We start from the raw sequence: 18,024 nt of genomic DNA, 5'->3' as shown, positions 1-18,024 counted from the left end.
AGGTGCTCCCTAAGCTGACTCTCCTTTTCAACGAGTCCTGGGCCCAGCCTGCAGGTTGAGCCATCCGAAGTCAGGGAGAGTCCCCTTGCCTCAGTTTATTACTTTTACAGACACACCCAAAAGTGTGTCTCCCAGGTGACTCTGAATCCGGTTGACAATAAAGATTAACCTACAGCTGACATCATATTTGAGATCTACGTAAAGAGTAAAACTCCCTTTCCGTTCCCATGAAACTAGAGAAGGCTGATGGAGCTGCGCTCTAGTCCTCCAGTGCCCCCTCTTTGACCATGGTTTTCTCTGACATCTCTCCTCTTTCCAGAGTATCTTGCCCTTCCCTCTCCTGGGATGAAGGGCAGGGAACATAAGGGAATCTGGGCCACTTGCTCAGAATGACACACACCCCTCATGCATTTGCATGCATGCATGCTGCATTTTTGTTTTGTTTTTTTATTTTATTTTATTTTATTTTAGCATAAAGTCTAGTCACTGACACAAGCAAAGAACCGCAAACCTTTCCTTTCCATAAATGTTTAAACTGCTGTGGTGATCTGGTCAGTCAGTAACATCCAGTCTCTACCACACAGCAGCTGGAGCATCAGACGAAACCTTTCTTCTGACATGGTCAGATCCTTAGAGTTCAGCCGATCAGTTCTGTATGTATTGCTTTTATTCTCTTTGTGTTAGTGAAGTTCAGTCATTGTTATGTGGCATCAGAATTTCACCTTAACCTTTATTCTCCACACGGCAGGCATAAATACATGCTGTTTACGCTGTTACTTATAAGACTTTGTCTTTTGGGGGTCCAGGGTGAAGAGAACCCACTTTCTTCAATTGACGTAATAGAGATATGTTTCATTTTAGAGAGCAAAGGCTCATGTATAAAATTTTGCTTAGGGCTTTGAAATCCGTATGTTCTGGATCTCTTGTTTACATTTATGTTGTAGGGTTCATTGGCAGATACTCTGGGGATAAAAGGCTAAATCTCCCCCTTTTATTCCAGGGGTAGCAAACTATCCCTGGGCATATAGCCACACAGCCAAGCACTCCAGTTCCTAGCTTTTTGGTGGGGTTCTCCCATGATGGTTTGACCATGGAGGACAGGTTATGTGGGAAACCGATTCATCACACGATACTCTAGACCTGTCCCTTATATTCAGAAGCACAGTGTTTGCAGTCCTGACTAGCTCATACCATGAAGACTATCGTAGTTAGGGTTTTACTGCTGTGAACAGACACCATGACCAAGGCAACTCTAGTAAAGGACAACATTTGATTGGGGCTGGCTTACAGGTTCAGAGGTTCAGTCCATTATCATCAAGGCAGGAGCATGGCAGCATCCAGGCAGGCATGGTGCAGGAGGAGATGAGAGTTCTACGTCTTCATCTGAAGGGCTGCTATGAGACTAGTTTCTAGGCTAGGAAGCCAGGAGTAGACTGAGCATCCTTAGGCAGCTAGGAGAAGTGTCCCAAAGCCCACCCCAACAGTGACTTCCTCCATCAAGGCCACACCTCCTAATAGTGCCACTCCCTGAGCCAGGCAGAGTCAAACCACCACAGACCATAAATGTGAAAAAGATAATGGTGAATGAGGTGTAAGGAGCAGCCTGTATGATTACCAGTACACCCAACCCTTTAAGATTAATTAATGTCTGCTTCCAGGACACTGTATGTCTTTGCTATGTCAGACCTACCCTTCACCTAGATGATGGCATCCATCTTACTGCTTTTACATTTCCCATGTGTTCTGTGGGGTCCTCAAGCAGCCCACAGAAGAGCTGGTGTCACATGCAGCTGCTCTCTCCAGGTGGAGGACTGAAGCGCCATCTTCCCATCAGCCCACGTAGAGATGTGTATGGAATAAAGGAATACAGCAGAGGCCATAGGGCAGATTTTTCCCTTAGACATCCACTGATGCCTTGAAATCTTAGACTACGTGCGGGCAAGAACTACGATGTAGCATAAGAAACAGACATTGTGGGCTCTGTCCCTGGTTCTGACATAAAAAACTCTAGGAATCTCACATCAGCCGTATCTTTTCTATGCTCCTATGTGTGGCTAGGGCCTCTGGGTTGCTTCTGAGTGACACAGGTCAGCGGGACAGTGGATGTAGTCTAGAGAAAAGGAGGGTTTCAATCCAACTCTGAGCCTTGCTGAGAGGAGCATTATCACAGACGGCCAACTGTAATGAAGCCTGCACAGAAACCAGAGAATGGGTACATTCAGGATCAGCCTGATGAGGTTTTGCTGGAGGGCTATCCCTTGGAGGGCTCGGGAAGCACAGTGGACCTCCATCAGGACTCAGATCTACTCATTTCTTCCACCTACCTGCCCACCTGCTCCCAGTACCGTTTCCTCAATAATAACAGAAGTGGAGAAAGCAAGATGGCTCCCTGGGCTCTGTGAGCAGCTGTACTGAATTAGCCACACCTCACAGGGCATTATGGGAACTCTGACTTATAGTCCATTATGCACTTCAGCTAAAAGCCTACTGTTTGTGCTGTTACTTGAAGTGCGTGGAGGGGGGTTGTGTAGTCTTAGAAACTGAGCCCCCAACCTGTGGAATGATCACACACATGTGCACACACACAGTGAACCCCCCCTTCTGCTTCTGCCATGTGAAGACACAGCAACAAGGTACCTCCTGTGAGTCAAGAGATTGTTCCTTTCCAGACACTAAATCAATTCGTGTCTTGGTCTTAGACTTCCCAGATCCTGGAACCATAAATCCTGCATTTGCATAGCTTGTAATTACAGAGTCAGAGGTGTAAACAGACCAATAAATGGTCTCAAAAATGGCAAAAAAAAAAAAAAAAAACCCATGATTTTATACACAGAAAGAGCCATTATACTTTATTTAAAATATATACAAAATTATTACTTTGAAACATATATATTACTATCCAACATATATCGCATAACACACACTGACATAGATTTTGGTACCTTCATTCAGTTTTGTGATATCTCTTTGTTCAAGGTTCCTGAAAAAAATTCTCTAAAATACCGCTGGAGGAGAGATGCCCACAGGATGGCCCCTACAGTGGTCGGGCAATTCTCTTGGGCACCACTGGGCCCTGTGAACCCGGCCCATGGAAGCTGAGGCTAACCTTATCCTGGGCACTGAAAGAGGCACAGGATTGGTGGCATCAGCACTGACAAACCACTCACCAGTCCCATCTTCTCCTTCCTTCCCTCTTTTCTGATGGAAACAGGTCAGTCGTTTTCTTGACAGACACACTTCCCTGGGCTGAACTTAAAATAAGTTATGTTCTCGTCGCGCCTCGGACTCCTTCACTGTCTCCGTCACCTCGGAGAGTGGGAGGGCAGGGAGCCGGCATCTGAGTGTGACTTGGAGAGAGAGAAATGAGTGAAGTGGGCTGAGTTCTCACGCTCCTGAGATAAATCAATTAGGTCTGGGTGCCGGCCAGCCTTCCCCATCACTGTTCCTCTCACAGTGCATTTATTTTATCCAGCAGGCACTTGATAAATGCCCATCTATGGGTGAACCCATGAACGCATGAGACCTGGTGATCCAGGGACTTATCATTCCTTAGCCTTTTGGCTAAAATAAATGTAGATGAAGGGGACTGGAGCCATGTAGACCTGTTTCCTCCTTTAACAAATGGGTAAACTGAGGCTGACAGAGATGAAATGAACAAGATTACTGACTGGTCCCTGATAAGAGTCAGACCTGGAATCACATTTTCTGAATTTCTCCCTTTCTTCAGGTCTGACTTTGTAAAGAGAGCTCAGTGGACCCACTGCTGTACCCCAGATTTACAGGACCTGCCTTCCTACACTAGAAGCTGTCATCATGGGTGGCCTCAAGCCAAGTGTAGGGTACAAGCAAAATGTGTCTTGAGTAACTTCACTCCCAGGATCAGGTTCTGGGCGGAGGATTTGACAGCAGCAGTGGACGAGAGTGAGGTAGGAGGAACAGAGGTGAGTGGGGATAAGCCCCACTTTGGGGAGGGGTGTCTGTTCTGCCCCTGTAGCAATTCTGGTGCTAATGTGGATTTGGTGCCTCACAAGGCTCTAGGTTATCCAGAGGTGTGTAAACAAAGCCAGGGCCACTGGCTGCTTCTGCTTCTGAGAGCAAGTCACTACAAGTGGACTAGGGACACTAGGTATGTTCTTAGCACACTGGAAAGGATGCACAGAGGGGACAGGAACACATGGACAGGGACTGTCAGGCTAGCCAGATGTGTGAGGGGTGGGCACACATCCGGTGCCTGACTGTCTAAATGACCTCCTCATTTCACTGAAGTTGTCACGAAGCACAGTTTGAGCTTTGGGCGCTGACACCAGTACCACCACCTGCCACGCTGGGACCTCAAGACCATCCCCATCCCAACGTAATTTCTTCCTAGAAAGGATAATGTTACATGATCAGAAACACACAGCTGAACATTATCTGTGTGTGTGTGTGTGTGTGTGTGTGTGTCGTAGCCGAGCCCTGCAGATACAACTCTGAAGGACGCTGGCGTCAGAGTGAGCAGTGGCCACCCACGTGCTTCTCCTGAGCATGCGCAGTGGGGGCATGGATGAACACGATGTGCTCTACTGATAGATCCCTCTTCTTGCCCCGCCCTCAGCTAGCTTCGTTTTTGCTTCCCCCACCCATCCCTTCTCATTTTCTGGACGACTTCTGCAAGCCCCGATTCCCATGAGAGCTACATATGGTTTTTCTGCGAGAGAAAAAATTAATAATAATTCATCTTATGGAAACTGGAACATTGAAAGCCACAGATCATCTGGTAACAAATGAGTACCTTTGTGCTTGTGTAGACACCACAAAACGCAGACAGCTAAAGGTCAGGGAGCAGAGTCTGGGCCGGGACCCTGTGAGTGGTCTGTTGACCTGCTCTGACCTGCTCTCTAGACAGTGGATTGGTTTTCGTTGCACACGTAGATGGTGCTCGGCTGGATTTTCCTCTGGATCCGCTCAGGCACTTTAGGGAGGATTTGGAAAGTTTGGGGAAGCAACTCTATGCAGGCCTCGCGGAATTTCTTGATCCTCCAGCAGTAGACGATGGGGTTGAAGACAGACTTGAGGTAACTGAGCCACAGGACGCACGTGCTGGTGGTGTAGAAGGAGGCGCCGTAATAGAACCGCCGGCTGAAGGCAGACAGCAGGCTGTAGACTGAGTGTGGCAGCCAGCAGAGCGAAAAGCCCACGAAGAGAATGAGGATGGTGGTGAAGGCCTTGGTTTTGAAGCTCAGGTCCAGGCTGGCCTGCTGCTGCTGCCGCCGGAGACGTCTCAGGCCAGCCCCGGACATCTGTCTGAGGTCCAGGCTGTCCGACTGGTTGCGCACACGGACAGCGTTCTTCCGCACCGTGTTGAGGATGCACAGATAGGAGCACAGCATGACGCCGAAGGGCGCAAAGAACACTGCCACCACCAGTGTCACCACATAGGCGCGTTCAGCTGGGAACTCAGTGTAACCCAGCACACACTGTGGGGCCCGAGCAGGCACCTCCATGAACGTCCAGCCAGTGAACGAGGGCGCAGAGATGCAGAAAGACAGCACCCAGGAGGCTGCGATGATCATCTTAGCCCTGCGTGGGTTCAGCTTGTCCTGACGCTGCACGATGATGAGAAATCGGTCCACGCTAATGATGAGCAGGATGGCCACGCCCTCCAGGACAAAAAACCAATAGAGAGTAGCCGACAGCCGACAAAAGTGGTCCCCGAAGTGCCAGCGAACAGTGACGAGGGTGATGGCGGTGAACGGCATGCAGCATAAGGACAGCATGATGTCGGAGAAGGCCAGGGTGGCCAGCAGCAAGTTGATGGCTGACCGCATGGCCGGCCTCTGGTACACAATGATGCAGACCACCGTGTTGCCGAGGAATCCTACCACGATCATCATCAACATCATTATTGCCAGCGAAATCCTGAGCGGTGCGGACAATGGGGTGGCCCCGGGGTCCAAAGTGCTGCTCACATTCAGCAGCAGATGTGCGTAAGTCCCGACAGGGGTGCTGTTACAGGCCATCGTGAAGAGGAACTCGGAACTTGTGTAGCTTCGAGGGAACCCTCCAGTGCTCTGGTGGCTTTCATTTTCTGTCTGCTAGCTTCATCTTCTCGTTTGATGTTGTTGGGTTCTCTAGGGCCATTGGATCGTTGGGAGAAAATCCTTCTTTGGAGGCACTAGCTGGGTGTGTGATTCATCAGTTACATCCTTGTCCTGTCTCTGTGGTATCCATTCGCTTGCAAGCTCCCTAGGACACTACAGCCTAAAACAAGCAGAGAGAAGAATCAGATATTGGAAGCCTGGTGGGATGGAGCATGATCTAACTTTTACAGGTACCAGTGGTTTAACTTGTGTGAGGGTTTTGTGCCTGTGCATTCGGTCAACCAGTCCAGGAAATATTCAGAAAACTCCAGCAGAGTCTGCACAGAACATACAGGCTCTCCCTCCTCACTAGTTTCTAAACAATACAACTATTTCTATACCGTTTACATCATGGTATATCATCCATAGTCTGCAAACCCCTCACAAATCTTCTGCAAGAGACTTGAGAACCCAGGGTCTGTAAGGGGATGTTGAAACCAGTTCTCTGTGAATTCCCATGGACAGGCGAGCATCCAGAAAAGTGACTCATTTACTTCTGACTCAGGATAAAGGCTGGTATTTACAAATGTTGAGTTTTGTCAGGCAGCCTAGGAAACTCAAGCAGCTAGCTCTCCTCTGGGCGTCTGGAAACTCTGCCTTATGGGGACTTTGAAACTATGATTTGTATAGTCTGGCTTGGATTTTATGAAAATCGATTAGGTCTTGAGCAGACCACCTGCTTTGGAATGGCAGCTTCACGAGGGCAGGTGTCTTGCCTCTTTTATTCTGTTTGTCCCCAGCACCTAGGACAGCACCTGGCTCCCGATGAGGAGAGGAGTAGTTTTGTATACTGTCACCTTCATGCTAATTTATGTCTTCTTTTTAAAGAGAAGATTATGAACTATCATCTATTTAGATTATTTTTATCAGTCTATAACCTTCTTGAAGTATGAATAAAATCTGAACAGGTGTACACATTTACATCTCAATAGTGACTGGGACACTATTGGGTACCTGGAAACTGTCACAACCATCAAGGCCATAAACATAGTCATAAACCTGAAAGTCGGTCTTCTACCCTCTGTACTGAGATCTGTGCTCTGAGGAAAAACATTCTAATGTGTTTTTACTGAAAATCTTAAGTATGTTTGTTTAATTTTGGGTCAAGTCAATTCACATTCGCAGGAAGACTGTTAGGAGAAAACAGTGACCTGTGTATATCCTCTGCCTGGGTTCTCTCGCAGCAACACTTCGGACAAGCGCGTAAATGCTGTAAGATTCTTTGTAGAAAACACTGAGGAGGAGGAGAGAGGACCAGTTCTTAGAAACAGTTATTTCTATTGCTTTTCTCGGGGTTGTTGTGTCCAGGAATGGCATCCAAGAGCCAAGGCCTGGAGTCTCTTGTCTCTGCTGGGTGAAATGGATTCTCCCCCTGTGTATCCATTTCTTGAATATTCTCACTCACTAATCCCTTCTGTAAGATTCCCTCATCTAGAACAAAGCAGACCCAGGTACAGAGTAGGGGTGTATATCATGTGGTGGAAGGCTTACTGGAACTGGCACTGTTACCATTTAAGCCCAGGCAAGCTACTTTCATTGTCACAATGACTACTGTTTCATGTACAAACCAATCACATTGTTACAATGACTACTGTTTTATGTACATGATAATCACATTGTTACAAAGACTACTGTTTCATGTGCAAGCCATTCCCATTGTTACAATGACTACTCTTTCATGTAACAATGAAACAGTATAATATTTTTCACAGTATAACCTTGATCACATATTTGCATGTGAAACATACCTAATAGCAACATGTTTTGAAGTCCCACCATGACTACTGCTGCTGACTGTTCCAAGATGGTAGCCCTAGGAAGTCTACCCTAGAGCCCGGGCATGATGAAGCAGACTCCAGGAACTTAGCTGCAAATAGGAACTAGGAGTTTGCAGCAGCTACAGCTGCTGAGAGAGATGACAAAGTAGTATGTGGACAAAGCCATAAGGTGTGCTGGAGACTCTCTTGTCCCCTCTAGACTCCCTGCCCTCTCAATCGAGACCTTACCTAGAAGGATGGACTCTCGTCCATGAAGAGGTATGAGGAATAAGATCTTTTCTGCCCCAGCTTTCTTCTGGCTGGTTGCACTTGAGCCTCCTGCAAAGCCCTAGCTGCTGGGGACAGATGTGCCCTACAGCCTAGCCCTCTTCTCGGGCTCTCCCTTGGTTTCCTGTCTCCTTGCATTTCTCCATAACATCCCTTTTCTTAGCACACCTTCAACAAAAAACTCTCTATTGAGTTTCTTCACTCACTCTACATGGAGAACTCTTCAGGTATCTGTTTTCAGCACCATGCCAAAAGTCATCCAAACAGAAGTTACAAGGAGACAGAAAGTCAACAGTGAGGGGTTAGAATAGACAGAGGCTCTGTGTCTGTGTTAAGTCACATTTCTATAGGTACCTGTTTAGTATTTATGCCTTTCCTTGTGTTTAATGAATGATTTTGTATGATCTCTTATCTGCATCTTTGTCATCTCCACACAGATAGCTGCTCCTAGCAGTTTCTAGCTTGAGTTCTATAGCTGGTGCTCACACAGTGATGGAGGATAAGCTTGCATCTTAGTTCTTGACTTACTCACTTTGAATGCTATTGTTCTCACCACAGGATGCAAAGGTTGAGCTTGTTCTATCTCCTCACTGTGGTGGTCTGAATGAAAACGGCTCCCATTGGCTCACAGGAGGTGGCCCTATCAGGAGGCGGAGCCTTATTGAAGTAGGTGTGGCTTTGTCAGAAAATGAGTGTCACTAGGGGTAGGCTTTGATGTTTCAGAAGCTCAAGCCCAGCCCAGTGGCTCTCTCTCTCTCCCTGCTGTCTGCAGACTGGATGTAGAACTCTCATCTCCTTCTCCAGCACCATGTCTGCCTGCATGCTACCATTCTTTCTACCACGATGATAATGGACTGAACCTCTGAAACTGTAAGTCAGCTCCAATGAAATGTTCTTTTTTATAAGAGTTGCTGTGGTCATGGTGTCTCTACACAGCAATAAAACCCTAACTGAGATACTATTAACCTCCTAATGATCAATGGATTCATGTTTTGAAGTCACCTGAGTAACACTGTAACGATAAGAAGATGATCAAATCTCTACATGATACTCCACTGAGAATGGAGTATCCATTTTGTCTCTACTGTATATGATGTTAAGTTCCTCTTACCTTTACCCACATTCTCTCAGTCTTTTATATCAATTTTTGCCTAGTTAATTTAAGTATATAACTCCCAGGGCTTGAGAGTTGGCTCAGTGGTTAAGAGCACTGACTATTCTTCCAGAGGTCCTGAGTTCAATTCTCAGCAACCTTATGGTGGCCCAGAACCATATGTAGTAGAATCTGATGCCCTCTTCCCAGTGTTTGAGGGCACTGACAGTGTACTCACATATATAAAATAAATAAATCTTTAAAAATTAACTCCCAATAAAGCTATTTACTTTCTTATGACAGTGGGATATTGCTCAGATTTGGGTATTTTATCTGCTAGAATCAAATATTTCTGGCTGGTTCAACATTATGACCTACAGAGACCAGACATACCAGAAGTGCATTCCTAATATAAAGATCAAGTTGAGTTTAAATTTTTTGTGACTTCTCAAAACTCTGATGCTAAAAGAATTACATATTAGAGTTTATTTCATATATGGCCGATAGCTGTCATGTTCAGAAGTCTGTGTTTTCTGGCATGTCATGCTTTGGTCTAGGGTTTTCCATCTTGCTTGCTATCCGTCCTGAATGCTCCATATCTGGGCTCTGTCCACTGGGTCAGTACCATGACTGCTTATGACTCATTGGTTCCTAAATCCATCGCTGTCTCTTTTCTGGAAAATGTCTGTAATTTACCTGATTTTAAAAAAGGTTCCAGGGAAAGCGGCAAGCTAAGAAAGCATTCTAAGCCTTTAGGGGAAAAACAGTATTTTCTTCTACCTTCTTACAGATGGATGTACTTTGGCTGACTATTGAGAATTTACTACTAGAAAAAGAGGCTTTGCCTCTTTAGCAGCTGGCGTTACTGATGATGGGTTTAAAGTAGATTCCATCATTTTTCTTCACTGATGACAGGTTTTCTTCTCTTGAAGTTTTATTAATGTTTCTTATGAAAATGTTGGTGAAAGGTGTGCATCTGGGTTATTTTTGACTAGGTGGGATACACGCTGAGTCATTTAAATCCAAAGGTACATGCAGTCTCCACCTTCAAAGATTGGGTATTGCTTTCCCACAAATCCTGTGGTAGAATACACACTGATTTAAATGCTAAGCCCAATTTTCAGGCCTTAATTTTCTTTTCCACTAAAAAGTCTTCCCCCAATACTTCCCTGTTGCAGGTAGGAGTACAAACTTATAAAACCACCCTGGAAGTCAATATGGCAGTTTCTCAGAAAACATTAAATAGTTCTGCCTCAAGACCTAGCTATGTTACATCTGGGCCTGTACCCAAAAGATGCTCCATCATCCCACAATACACTTGCCCAATTATGTTCATAGCAACTTTATTTGTAATAGCAAGAAACTGGAAACAATCTAGATGCCCATCAACTGAAGAGTGGATTAAAAAAAAAATGTGGTATGTCAACATAATGGAATATTACTCAGCTATATAAAAACAAAAAACAAAGACATCATGAATTTTTCAGGCAAATGGATAAAATTTGAGAATATCATTCTGAGTGAGGTAACACAGTCCACAAAGGACATGCATGATATGTACTCACTTATAAGTGGATATTAGCCATAAAATACAGGATGCCTATGCTAGACTTCACAGAGTCAAGGGGTCTGGATGGGAAGGAGAGCACCAGCAAAGATGTTTGAGTCTCATTTGGAAGGGGAAATGGGATGGTCATGGAATGCAGAGGGAAGGGAGGGAACTGGTGGAACGGGGGTTTTGGAGGGAAGCTGGAGGGGGTTCTGGGCTATGGGGGAGGGCGGGGGAGATGGTCAGATGGTGATGAGAATGAATAGAAATCTGCAGCCCAATGGAGAGTGGATTGGTGACATCTCCAGGAAGAAACTGAGACCTGGGATAAGGGAGACACCTAGGAATCAATAGGGGTGTTGTTAGCTGTGACTCACAGCATTTGGGATATGAAACCTGGGGAAGCTGCCTCCTGTGGCCAGGCAGGAACCCGGGTACAGTGATAGGAACACCAGCCCACCCACAAAAGTTTCGACCCCAAATTTATTTCATCTAAAGAAACATACAGATTGTAGATGGATCAGAGACAGAGGTAACAGTCAACCAACAACCAGCCCAGCAAGAGACCCATTCCATGGGCAAGCACCAATCCTTGATACTCTTTTATGATTGCAGACTGGAGTCTGGCCTGGCTGTCTTTTGAGAAGGTCCACCACCAACTGACTCAGACATGGGCATATACCCAAAGCCTGCATGATACTTTCTAGCTTTGTGAAAGTTAGTCCTCAGGGAAGGAACTTCTAGCTGAGTCCCAGTTTGATTTCTTCATGTCTGGAAGCTAAAGCATGCAGCGTTTAGAAATAGAGTCTTGATATCTACTTCTGGCATGCAACCACCCATCATGGCACTAATCTTAGGGTTTATAGGGTTTTGGTGGCTGGCCTAACCAACAACTCATAGTAGGAATCACATGTGTGGCACTAAGATTTTTAACCCGACAATCTTGGTGCTCTTGGGAGTACCCTTTTGTATTCTTTTAGGATGGTCTTTACTAAACTTTACTAAACTTCACTCCCAGGTTAATCTAGGTGGCTCTCAATGGACAGCACTATATAAATAAGGCCCTTTACAAAGAGTGGGCAGGATTTCTGAAGGCTCACCGATGTCTGGCCCAAGTCAGTACCAACCGGTCTAGGGTAGTTTCTCAGTTAGGGTTTTATTGCTGGAATGAGACACCCTGACCAGAGCAACTCTTAAAAAGAAAAACATTTAATTAGGGCTAGCTTATGTTTCAGAAGTTTAGTCCATTATCATTGTGGGGAACATGGCAACACTCAGGCAGACATGGTGCTGGAGAAAGGGCTGAGAGGATCTACAGGCAGCAGGAATAGAGAGTGAGCCATTAGGCCTGGCTTAAGCTTCCAAAACCTCAAAGCTCCCCGCCAGTGAGCTTTCTCCAGAAGACTACACCTACTTCAAAAAGGCCACACTTCCTGGTAGTACCATTCTTTATGAGCCTATGAGGGCCATTGAGACCACCACAGGTGGCTAAGGAGATACTAAAAAATAAAAATGATGACATAAAAGATCTCATAGCCACATAAATGGATCCAATAAAATGACCCCATCACTCATGACAGTTGTTTCATCCAAAGAGCACTGTCGTGTACCAAGGCATGGATAGAAGACATCAGTCACCCTATGGACTCCTCCATAACTCACAACTGCTTCCCAGGAGCCATTTGATTGTCTCACATTAGAGTAATGCAGCTGCCAGTCTTTGCTGGACTTCCCTGTACTCCTCGGCTTCGGTCCAGTGGAGAACAGGGGTGTACTCTGGCCAATGGCATCTGCCGATGTCAGGTTTCTGGTTGGGTTCTGATGTTCTGTTAGCCTCTTCTAGCTGTGAGTTTCAGGAAGTATCATCTGCATCTTAGCACTCTTGCACATTGACAAAAACCAATAGGGCAGAGCCATCACCCACAGATAAGAGAGCAAACCATTTGCATGTCCAGCATCTTGGTGCATGTGTTTGCTTTAAGATGTGGAAGGAGAGGGGGCGGGCAGAGAAAGAGCTTGCACTTGCGTGTGTACGCATGGTTATACATGCACATGCTTGTGCACAGCCTACTTGTGAAGACCAGAAGACAATCTGCCAGAGTTGGCTTTCTTTCTCCATTTTTGTGGTTTCCAGGATCAAACTGAACTCATCACACTTGGCTAGTACCTTTACCCCGTGAGCCATCTCACCAGCCCAGTGTAACCTTTTGAAACTGTTTTTCAAAAACTGGAGAAAAGTCAGATACACTGGACATATAAGTACACACACACACACACACACACACACACACACACACACACTCACACACAAAACACACAATAGAATGTTTCTTCTTTCTAGTCCTGATTCAGTTTGGTGGTAGGAACACTGATAGGCTCTATCTCCACGGCATTTAATATTGCTTCGTGTAACCCACTGGTGCCTGGAATACTGGGTTTCTCAGTGCCTTCTCCAGAAGAACATATTGTTTCCCAAATGCCGACTCTGGAAATGAAGTCGATTTTGGCAGATGGAAAAGGAAGGAGCAGCCCTTTGCTGTGGAGACAGCTTGACTGTGTCATTACCTGCAACCTTGTCACCTGCCTCTGCGATATAAACTCAAACAGATGGTATATTTCAATCTCAATAACTTTATTGGCAATTAAAAAAAATATGTCAGGGCTGCCAAAAGTAATACATCAAGTAGCTGTGTTTAGAAACAGGTGTTGGGCCATGTGTCTCAACTTCCAAGACAACAGGTGAGCTGAAAGGAGCATGTGTGTGTTTGTGTGTTTGTTTGTGTGTGTGTTTGTGTGTTTGTTTGTGTGTTTGTTTGTGTGTGTGTTTGTGTGTGTGTTTGTGTGTTCATTTGTTTGTTCTCATTGTTTGTGCTTTTTGTCCTCAACTCAGGCAAGGCAGGGGCAAGATTTTCAACTAGAGCAGAACTGGCAATAGCTGTTCTTAATAGAGAAACATTGTATTACTTATTCCTCTCAGCAATGGTTAAACCTCCTTGTAGGCATTCCCCATGCTGGGCGAAGGCCTTACATGGTTGAGAAGTTCTGGAGGTTGGCCCTTAGTTGGCAGCATTGTCATTCACACCACCTCGGAACTTGTCATATCTTCACGTCCCCCAACTAGATCAGAAACTCTGTGTGAGGCACCAGTTGGCCTTTCAAAAGCCCTACAGGAGGTTGGGCGTTGTTAGTGAGAATTCTAAGGACATGCCTGACATGACTTCTTTTGTTTAACTCTCACACTAACTCCTTTTTATATTAACTCATTTTTACCAGTTATTTAGTACAGGGGACACTCAGTGTCAAGAGCTTCTGAATTCGTTGATTCAATCATCTGCAGCATGAAGATGTTTAAGGTAAAAATTTTATCAGCACTAAACATGGTCAGACTTTCCTCCCCTTATGATGCCCATGGTAACAGTGCTTACAACAGTACCACACGTCACCTAGAGATGGTATGTCCTGCATGGGACCATGCAATCCCTTCACCATTCTACAGAAGAGACTGGGGCTTCTGCACAAGGGGAGGAGGGTCTTGAATGCATTCTCAAGAGGATACTGGGGGATGAATACTGTGGGCTTCATCGCCAGAACCAAAGGGTCTTGACTCCAAGACCCGGGGTCTTAAGGCCTGAGTTCCGTAGAGACCAGTTAAATAATCACACATTGGGAAATCACACTAGATTTTTACACCAGAAGTGAATCTTCAAATATAGGAATAAGGAAGTGCTTTGGGACTCCATGAGAGCATGTTGGAGACTTGGTGTGATAGGCAGACACTGGACCGCTAGGCTTCTCACAACCTGGTTTACTTCCTATGAAACAGATGGAGAAGACTCCTCAGCTATGGATTAGGTCTGCATCTGTTCACTCTAACAATGAACGTTAGACACTCAACTTAGAGAAAAGAGTTATTTCGGCTCATAGCTTTGGAGTTTTGGATTCCTGGACTGTTGGTTGGCTTTGGTGTTTTGTGTCCATGGTGAAGCATCAAGATCAAGTCAGGGAGCTTGAAGAAGAAACAGCTCAACATCATAGCAGCTGAGAGGCAAATGCTAAGAGGAGATATGGTGATTTGGATGAGAATGTCTGTCCCCCATAGACTCAGATATTTAAATACTTGGTCCCAGTTGGTGGTGCTGTTTTGGGAAGTAGCTGAGCCTTGCTGGAGGGAGTTGAAGGTAGCTTTGAGGATTTAAACCCACACTCCACTTCCAGGTTGCTGTCTGCTCCTCAATAGCATGTGAAGTTGTGAGCGTTCATTTTCCTGCTCCTGCTTCCACGCCTACTGCTGTCCACTCCACTTCCCCACCATAATGCACTCAGCCCTTTGGAACCTTATGTCCACACAAACTCTCCCTTCACAGCAACCAAAAGTAACTATGATAGAAGCTGGCGCTTGAGTCTTGCTTATTTCTGTGATAAACTTGGCCATGTTGGTCTCTTGAGGTATGTGGAAGGTTTAGGAACTTTGGACTGAAGGAGACTCACTTAAAATGCCATAGGAGAACCAGCCTGTGGAGAGCAATGCCAATTATGGAGCCCTGGCTCAAGAGCTCTCGAAGGGACACAAGGACATTAGAAGCCTTTCCTGCGGTATCCTGGCAAAGAACCCTGGCTGTCTTCTGCTCCTGTCTCGAGAACTTGCCTGATGTTAAACTAGAAACATAGTAAACTACTTTCTTTGGCATGGGAAATTTTAAGACAATGACGTGTTGATTCGGTGGCATGACTGTTACTAATACTTCTTGCACAGATCTACAATTTAAAACCTAAAAAAGGAGAGAAAAGAGTAGAGTGAGAGAGAAGAGTGTATAATTTGTAGAGATAAAGACCACTAGGGGAATTGTGTTACAGTCAACATATGTGCTGAAAAGATGCTGTAATAGTTACGGAGTTCTGTGCCAAGAAGGAAAGGCCTAAACAGCACTGGGGTAAAGGGAAGGGAGCCATCAGTGAAAGACTCTACCCAGCCAATTTTCTAACTCGTGAAGGTAAGTTTATGGGTTTTTCTGCCCCTAGAAATAAGCTGAGTAAAAGAGCTACTCTGATAATTTCAGGGAGGTCAGGCGCCATCCCAATCTGGAAGCCAAGACTGACTGACAGTGTTAACCATTCTCATTCTGTTTCTAGAAGCATGGGCATTCTGAGAATGAAGGACCCATGGATTCTCCCTCCATCGTTTCAGAGCGCTGCTGAGGGCAGGCAGGGGAGCTGGTGAGGAGGCTCTGAGAGGCTGTTTTGTGAAACTGAGATACTGAAGCACCCCCAAAATGATGGAGATGTCAGAACTATGGGACATCTGCTGAGAGTTGTCTGTCAGGAGTGGAAGCAGAGAGATAGAAAGAGGCTGAGAGAGAGACAGAGAAACCGAGATAACAGAGAGAGAATGAGAGATATAGATAAAGAGAATGAGAGCATGAGAGAACCAGAGAGAGAGAGACTGAGAGAAAACAAAAACGAGAGGGGGCGGGGATCTAAGAGGGTAGAAGGTGGAGCTACACATGAAGCTACAGAATTTAAAGTTTAAAGTTTGCCCTGCTGTTTTTGGATCTTGCTTTGGTCCAGTATTTCCTCTCTATATCCTCATTCCTTTTGGAATAACTATATGTATGTATGTATGTATATATATATATACATTCCATATATATATATATATATATCCATTGTATGTTAGAAGTATGTAATTTGCTTTTCTACTTTGCAGGGGGTTACAATTAAGAGATCATCTTGAGTCTCAGATTTTTGGACTTTGAACTTTGAAACAGTGTTGAAAAGGACCACAGAGACTTCTGAAGTTGGACTAAATGTATTTTGCATCATTATATGAACACGAGTCTATGAGAGCCAGGGAGTGTAATGCAGTGGTTTGAATGAGAACATCCCCGATAGGAACGGATGTCTGGACACTTGGTTCCTAGTTGGTGTCACTCTCTGGGGACGTTGTGGAACCTTTGGGAAGTGGGTCTTTGCTGGGGGATCTAGGAACAGGCTTTGGGTGTTAAAGCCTCATTCTGCTTCTGGGTTTCTCTATGTTTCCTGATTGAGTTTGAAGATATGAGGTCTTAGCTTCCTGCTTCTGCCTGCCACCTCCCTGCCATGACCAACCTTCACCCCTCTGGAACCATAAGCCAAAATAAACTCTTCCTTAAAATGTTTTTACATATGGTATTTTATCATAGCAACAGAAAAGCAACTCAGAGGAAAGAGCTTGGGTCCCAATGTCCCCTCCAAGGACACACACCCAAAGATCTAACTTCCTCCCACCTGGCCTCAACTCTGAAAATTTCCACCACCTCCCCAAAGCACCATGAGTTTGTGACTAAGACGTCACTACATGGGCCTTAGACAGATGTTTAAGAGACAAACTACAGCAAGGCCTATTTTCTCTCAAGAGTAAAAATCGGTGCTATAAAAAGGCAGCAACAAGAACAAAGCCCTTGGGAGACACAGGATGGCCCCGGGATTCACTGCCCTCCCACATCTCTGTCCAGCTCTTGGTTCTTCAGTTTTTCCTGATAAGGACCGTATAGAAGATGGTATTGTCCCGCATCACAGAGTCACTGACCATGGGGGCTGTCACGACATAGCCATGGCTGATAGAATCGATCCCTCAGGCACAGCAATAATGCACGTGTGGCTCCAACGCTATAGACGATGTATGTGACTGCGGTGCTGTCAGTATGCTTGGTCCAGGGAGGGGCACTATTAGGAGGCGGGGCCTTATTGGAATGGGTGTGGCCTTGTTGGAGACAGAATGTCACTGTGGGGGTGGGCTTTGAGAGAGCTTCCTCCTAGCTGCCTGAGGATGCCAGTCTCTCTCCTGGCTGCAGTCTGGTCAGGATGTAGAACTCTCAGCTTCTCCAGCACTGTGCCTGCCTGGATGCTGCCATGCTTCCTGACATCAAGATAGTGGACTGAACCTCTGAACCTGTAAACCAGCCCCAATTAACTGTTGTCCCTTATAAGAGTTACTTTTGTCATGGTGTCTCTTCTCAGCAATGAAAACCCTAAGACACTGACCCATCCCCACAACGAGCCGAAATCATTTGCCAAGCCTCCAATCATACACATTTAATGACCAAAGAAGCATCAGTGATATCTCACATCGGTGTAAGACTTTCAAATAGACAAAATTCTCCAAAACGCATTCTTACCTCTTTCCCATTGCCCCAGATGATGTACAGCTGTCCCTTGCTATCCACTGATGCTGGTTCAGTA

General features: G+C 45.5%; 1 protein-coding gene across 1 annotated transcript; it reads right to left on the bottom strand.

Annotated features, from left to right (window-relative positions):
* Positions 1-4,877: 4,877 nt before the first annotated feature.
* Positions 4,878-5,999, bottom strand: GPR45 (G protein-coupled receptor 45; the record flags this gene model as incomplete). The annotated part of the gene is made up of 1 exon (XM_080916784.1): positions 4,878-5,999. The coding sequence occupies one exon, from the start codon at positions 5,997-5,999 to the stop codon at positions 4,878-4,880; it is 1,122 nt and encodes a 373-aa protein (XP_080772910.1).
* Between the last annotated feature and the right edge of the window lie 12,025 nt (positions 6,000-18,024).

The sequence above is a fragment of the Micromys minutus genome (assembly GCF_963924665.1).
Source record: "Micromys minutus genome assembly, chromosome: 5".
NCBI lineage: Eukaryota > Metazoa > Chordata > Mammalia > Rodentia > Muridae > Micromys > Micromys minutus.
Note: the sequence above shows the minus strand (reverse complement) of the source record. Positions and strands in the feature narration are given on the sequence as shown.